This window comes from Acanthisitta chloris, unplaced genomic scaffold (genome assembly GCF_000695815.1).
Source record: "Acanthisitta chloris isolate BGI_N310 unplaced genomic scaffold, ASM69581v1 scaffold3032, whole genome shotgun sequence".
Lineage (NCBI taxonomy): Eukaryota > Metazoa > Chordata > Aves > Passeriformes > Acanthisittidae > Acanthisitta > Acanthisitta chloris.
Window position 1 is genome coordinate 4,567 of NW_008659702.1, and position 6,500 is coordinate 11,066.

The 6,500-nt window shown below is 41.8% G+C and overlaps 1 protein-coding gene across 1 annotated transcript in view; it reads left to right on the forward strand.

Moving 5' to 3' along the window:
• Window positions 1-390: 390 nt before the first annotated feature.
• ANKEF1 (ankyrin repeat and EF-hand domain containing 1) overlaps window positions 391-6,500 on the forward strand; it is a 13,939-nt gene continuing 7,829 nt past the window's right edge. Inside the window, exons 1-4 of the mRNA XM_009069483.1 lie at window positions 391-736; window positions 1,803-2,002; window positions 3,424-3,573; window positions 5,255-5,378. Coding sequence (XP_009067731.1) covers window positions 391-736; window positions 1,803-2,002; window positions 3,424-3,573; window positions 5,255-5,378 — 820 coding nt within the window. The remainder of the gene's footprint in view (window positions 737-1,802; window positions 2,003-3,423; window positions 3,574-5,254; window positions 5,379-6,500) is intronic.

Sequence of the window (6,500 nt, forward strand, 5' to 3'; positions counted from 1 at the left end):
TTTGAAAATGACAGATGATCAACCTCCCCTTAGGCTTCCAAGTAATTGTGGATTACAACAGTCTTGTGAATGGAAAGCAGTTACCCTGCAGTTTCTTAACATAATTTTTACCTTGAATGAGATTTCTTCGGCACAGTGGGAAGACTAGAAATAACACTTTTGCAAGATGGGTTTATATAGCCTCTATGTATGCTGTATATAATATAAGATAAATTAATTTAAAGCTCAGTGTTCTGTCAAGATAAAGTGGATATTTTCATGCCATGAACATAGTTTGATTCCTGTTCTTACCGGCATGTAATTACAATCTAATTCCTGAGACTGCATGTTTTCTTCTCTCCCCATGCAGAAACTACTTCCTTGAAAGAAGACATTTTTTCTTCTTCCAGGATGTTACCAGCAGATAACAGACTTAAAAACTTACAGATCTACAAACTTCTTCAGTGTGTTCACCAGAAAGACAAGGAGCAAATTGAAAAACTGGTCCAGACTGGACTTCCAAATCTCATTAATGTCACGGAGCCTACGGATGGATACAGCGCCCTTCATTTGGCCACCATTAAAAATGACATTGGCATGTGCAGGTTCTTGCTGGAACAGGGAGCTCATCCCGATGTCCAAGACAAAATGGGATGCACTCCAGCAATGAAGGCAGCTGAGCTAGGCCATGAGTTGGTTTTGGATTTATTAGTAAAAGCTAAAGCAGACATGACCGTTGTGGATAATGAAGGGAAAGGTGAGTAAGAGGGAACCTTATCAGACCAGAAATACCATAAAACAATCCCCTAACTGTGTTACACAGTGGCTACGTACGTTGTGTCTGTCGCACCTGTAGAGAGGTACTGTGGTTGAGGGTAATCCTTCCAGCCCAACGGAAGCTATTTGCCATATCACCTTTGGTAAAAATGGAAATAATTCTCCCTGAACAGTCTAGGCCTTTGCTGTGGTTTAACCCCAGCTAGCAACCAAGAACTATCAGCTGCTCACACATTCCCCACACCAATGGGATGGAGAGAGAATTGGGAGGGTAAAAGCTAGAAAAACTAATGGGTTGAGATAAAGACAGGTTAATAGAGAAACCAAAAGCCACATACACGGGCAAAGCAAAACAAGGAATTAATTCCTTGCTTCCCACAGGCAGGAGGTGTTCAGCCATCTCCAGGAGAACAGGGTCCATCACGCATAACAGTTCCTTGGGAAGACAAACTCCATCACTCCAGACGTCCCCCCTTCCTCCTTCTTCCCTCCATTTTATACACTGAGCATGAAGTTATATGGTATGGAATATCCCTTTGGTCAGTTTGGGTCACCTGTCCCAGCTGTGTCTCCTCCCCATCTCCCATGCACCCCCAACTTCCTTGCCAGCGTGGCAGTACGAGAAGCAGAAAAGGCCTTGGCTCTGTGTAAGCTCTGCTCAGCAATAATATAAGCATCTCTCCATTATCAACCCTGTGTTCTACAGAAATCCTAAACATAGCCTCATACTAGCCACTGCGAAGAAAGTGAACTCTACTTCAGTCCAAACCAGCACAAGTTTTATAGGAATTTGCAGGAATTATAGGTCTCCTCAGCACATAGCTGAGAGATGACTTGTGATTGAATCATGTTCCTCCCTGTCCCATATTAAATTCTGATTTACTCCTCAAATTCAAAGACCCTAAACTAGAAGTCTTTGCATGTATGTACCCTAAGAGAAGTTAAGGGGTCTCTGTTGAAGACTGTCTGTTCAGCTGTGAAGCTCACAGCCTCAGTAATTTAACAATTTCCAGTTGCACCCTAATCCCTGCTGTTTTCCTTTGCAGGTGTTTTGTTTTACTGCATTTCACCTACAAGTCGGCACTATCGCTGCGCGCAGATTGCCTTGGAATATGGTGCAGATACTGGCAACTGCACTACTGCTGGGAAGCCTCTGCTGCTACAAGCCTGTGAGGAAGCTCATAATGTAAAGGAAATGTGTCTGACTTTCTTGGAGAGAGGAGCAAATCCCACTGCAAGAGACCCTGTATGAGTATTTCTGTAACTAAGAACATATAGAGGTGTATAAAATAATTACCATATGACTAGAGTATATGACCTCAAATCCTCACATTAAAATAACTAGGCAGTGAGATGTGCTTACCTCTGTGGCCATGCCTATTTTCCTCTTCTGTATCACCTTTTTCTGCAAGAGAGGGATATAAGTCTTCTGCTTGATCCACATATTTTGATTTATATTTTTGTAGATTAGAGTGCCAATATTTCACAAAAAGAAAGTGTAACTGGGCCAGCTCTTAAGAGCTGCAGTTCACTGTGCTTCAGTGGAGCAGTGCTGATTTATACTTTGCCCTGATGTGCCCTTAGGTTTTCAGAGTTGAAATAATATTCACTAAAAGGTGAGTCCATCAGGAAAAACCTGATGAGGAATCAAGGCAGGGATGAGACATGAGAAACTTCTCTCTTGTTTGCTTCCTTAATTTAACAAATACCTGAGGGACTGAAGCTCTGTGCTTTTGTAAGTCCAGAAGCTCAAACTTTCCCTTAAAGCTGTCCACGGCTTTTGCATTGGTCCTAGTTTTGCAGTATCTTTCCTGGCTTGTAGCTATAGCAAAACCAATACGTGAACATCCTTATCTCAACCTCTCGTACATATCTCTACTCAGATACTCTGTACCCAAAATATGAGAAACATTCACTTGTTTTGTAGTATGATGGGCACATTCCTGGTCATATTGGAATGGTTTGCTAGGCCAAGAAAGATAGATATCAGGGAAGAATGTATGGTTCAGTGGAACAATATCCACGACTCACTGCTCTCCTTGTCCCTCTGCAGAGTGGCAAGTCAGATATTCAAAGTGTTGCTATGGGCCAACATGCTAATAGCAGGCAATCCCTGATCCAAGATGTGCTCTGTTCTTGGGAAGGTCAACAGATCTGCCAAAGTCAGCCATTATAAAGAAAATAAGTAGTGCTAATCACATATGCTATTGTCCAGAAAAGACATAGCATTAATGCATTAGACTGTGAACTTTTCCACACAGAATAATAGTGAAATTCCCCAGTTGCTCTGCCTTCCCCATACCACTGCTCCAGCCATACCTCTTTATTTCATAAGACAAAGTGGTGTTTTGTGTTAAATTTTGTAAATGTGCATGAGAGTACGCACACAGAATAAAGGATTCCTTAACTAAGGAATTGATTTTCATGGACACTATTCAAGGGACTCAAGCTACCTGGGATTTGACTACTCCCACTTTAACACCATTATGACTCGATCCTTAAAGTTTACCTGCAAGTCTTTGAAACTATTAGGCTTGTCTCCCTTTTCCAGTAATAGCTAAAAGGAGATTTGCAGTTTTATGCCACCTTGTAACAATCAGATCACATTGTTCCAGCCTGAATTAGCTTATGAAACAAATTCTGAATTGTTTTCTTGCTGCCTTGCAGGCCACAGGTCGCACAGCCTTAATGGAAGCTGCAAGAGAAGGTGTTCCTGAGGTGGTGCGTGGTCTGCTCGAGAGAGGAGCTGATGTGAACCTGTTTGACAATGAAAGACAAAGTGCTGCACATTTCGCAGCCAAAGGAGGTTTTTTTGAGGTATTATCAGCTGTGGTGTTGAAGCATTGCTGCAAAACCAAACCTGGGTGGTTTTTTGTTTGTGGGGTTTGGGTTTTGGTGGATTTTTTTATTGCTTTGATTCAAAGAAATCAATCCAACAGCATGATACTGTTAAGCAAGGATTCCTTTTATGACGGCACTAGGTGCATGGAGGATCCTCCAAATAACACGCACACCCCTGATCCAAACAGGACAGGTTTTATTTCTACAAAGCATGCATATTCATTAGATTTCCAAGAGCTCATGCATATATGCTAATTATTTCCTGAAAGTCATTATAATATCCCCACCCTTCTTGTACTTGTGCAGTCAATTGAGGCCGTGGTCGTTGAGGGTCTTCTGTGACCCCTGATGGTTGTTCCATCACTTGTCCTCTGCTTGGCAGATGTGTACTGCTTCTTGTCACCTTTCCAACTCCCATGGCTAGCATCTTAATCAGTCTCCTTGTGCTTATCTTCTTACTCTTACAGAGACAATGAAGGTCTCGGTAAATCTTACTTGTGTTAACAAGGCAAATTACTGCAGGCATAGCTCACAGCTCATCAAGCATAACAAGCAGAAAGGCATGGCTTCTACTATGGTTAACATCAGCTACAACTCTGGCTAACATCAGCTACCATGACTATGACTATGATTACTGTTATATAGTTTATACCTCAGTTCCTGTCGTGGTTTAACCCCAGCAGCAGCCAAGAACCACGCAGCCACTCACACACTCCCCCACCCATGGGATGGGGGAGCAAATCAGAAGGGGAGTTGAGATAAAGACAGTTTAATAGAGAAAGCAAAAGCTGCAGACACAAGCAAAGCAAACAAGGAATTAATTCACTGCTTCCCAAAGACAGGAGGTGTTCAGCCATCTCCAGGAGAGCAGGGCCCATCACGCGTAACGGTTCCTTGGGAAGACAAACACATCGCTCCAGATGTCCCCCCTTCCTCCTTCTTCCTCCCACCTTATATACTGAGCATGATGTCCTATGGTATGGAATATCCCTTTGGTCAGTTTGGGTCACCTGTCCCAGCTCTGTCTCCTCCCAATCTCCCATGCATCCCCAACTTCCTTGCCAGCCTGGCAGTACAGAAAGCAGCGAAGGCCTTGACTCTCTGTAAGCTCTGCTCAGCAATAACAAAAACATCTCTGCACTATCAACTCTATGTTCTGCACAAAACCCAAACATAGCCTCATACTAGCCACTGTGAAGAAAGCTAACTCTACTCCATCTCAAACCAGCACAGTTCCTTATTCAGTTCCTTCATCCAAACATAATTTGTTTATATCCTTTCAGGGTTTGTTTTGGTTTTTTTTTAGTCAAGTATGATCAAAGCATAATAATCAGCAATCAAAAGCACCTTCTTTTTAAGTATCAAAGGGAATCCAGCAGTGATAGATAGGCCAGACAGTGGCCTACAGTGAACTGGCAGGAATGAAAATTGTCCTCTGTGTCTACTTGTGCACAAGGTTTCTGTTTCGCCAACTAAATAAGTATAATACTATAGAAAACATGACTGCTATGTGTGCATTGATCAGCTGGGCAGGGGAGAGAACTTCACTATATAAACTGGGAATATATGATACTGCATTAATTTTTAAATTGATTTCACATTTTCTCATCTTAAGAAACAGACAAGATTTTTGATGGCACTGTCTTTGTTTTTCTAGATTCTGAGGATTATTTCAGCTTATAGTGGAGACTTGAGCCTGATCGCTATGAATGGTAACACACCACTTCATTATGCTGCAGAGGGAGGATTTGCAAATTGCTGCAAGTTTATAGGACAAAGAGGTACATTAAAAATAAGTTACTTTGCAACTATCATCTACATGCCACTTCTGTGCTAAAGGAAAGATTTCATTTGGGCATCTCTGAAGGATGTGACTCTCAGGTACCACATGGAAAATGTAGTTCTCATTAAGAAGTGCCTAACAGAGGCTCTTATGACTTTTTTCCTGCTCGTGTGGCTGAGAAAACATTTCTCAAAGAAAGCAGCAGAAACATCAGGGGTTTGTATAATTTAGTATTGGACAGTGTTAAGTGGTTCTGGTTTTAGTTATTTTATTGCATTGAAATTTCCAATAGAAAATGAACTTTTGGTTTTCTCACAGTTAAAAAAAAATCTCTGTGTATCACAAGGAACATACTCCAAAGCAGCTGTGATCCTTTTCAGAATCCTTTACTCAAATGATCATAGCCCTTCAAACTTTGATTCAAGAGGACCATGCAAAATCCCACGTTCTGTTCTTGTGATTCAAACATTTAACTAGTCATCTATTGCCAAATTGTAATGTTCAAGTATAGAACACTGAGTGCTATTTTAATCTTAGTTTGTTTCTTCTTGACCTTTTTCACCACTGTCCTGGATCCAGCCAGGGCAGGGTTAGCTTTTGCAGCAGCCAGGAAAGGCACACTAGGACGTTGGGGTTATTCTCTACCATCTCACACCATGTGGAGGGCACAGAGGGGCCAGGAGTACCCTTTGTTCCGGCTACAGTTCGGTCGGGGTGTAGTGTGTGTGTTGGGGCAGTGCTGGGTTATGTGTGGTGACCTGTCTTGTACACTCTGTTATTAATACAGTTGTCACTGTTCACATTTCTTATTTCATTGCTGTTTCTTAGTAAATTGTTCTTATCTCAACCCATGATCTTTACCTTTTGTGCCTCCAATTCCCTCCATCCCACCAGAGAGGGAATGGGTGGGGGAGTAAGCGAGTGGCACATGGTCTGGGGGGTTTCAGTGAAAACAGTAAATCTGGAAATACCACTCCTAAACCTCAACAGCCTAATTTTATCCTCCCCTTATTCTATATCATCTGTGTCATGCCCAGATCCTACACCTTCCCAATGCATATACATAGACATATACATATATTATAATAGAATTTCTATAAGATTAATGTTATGTATTATA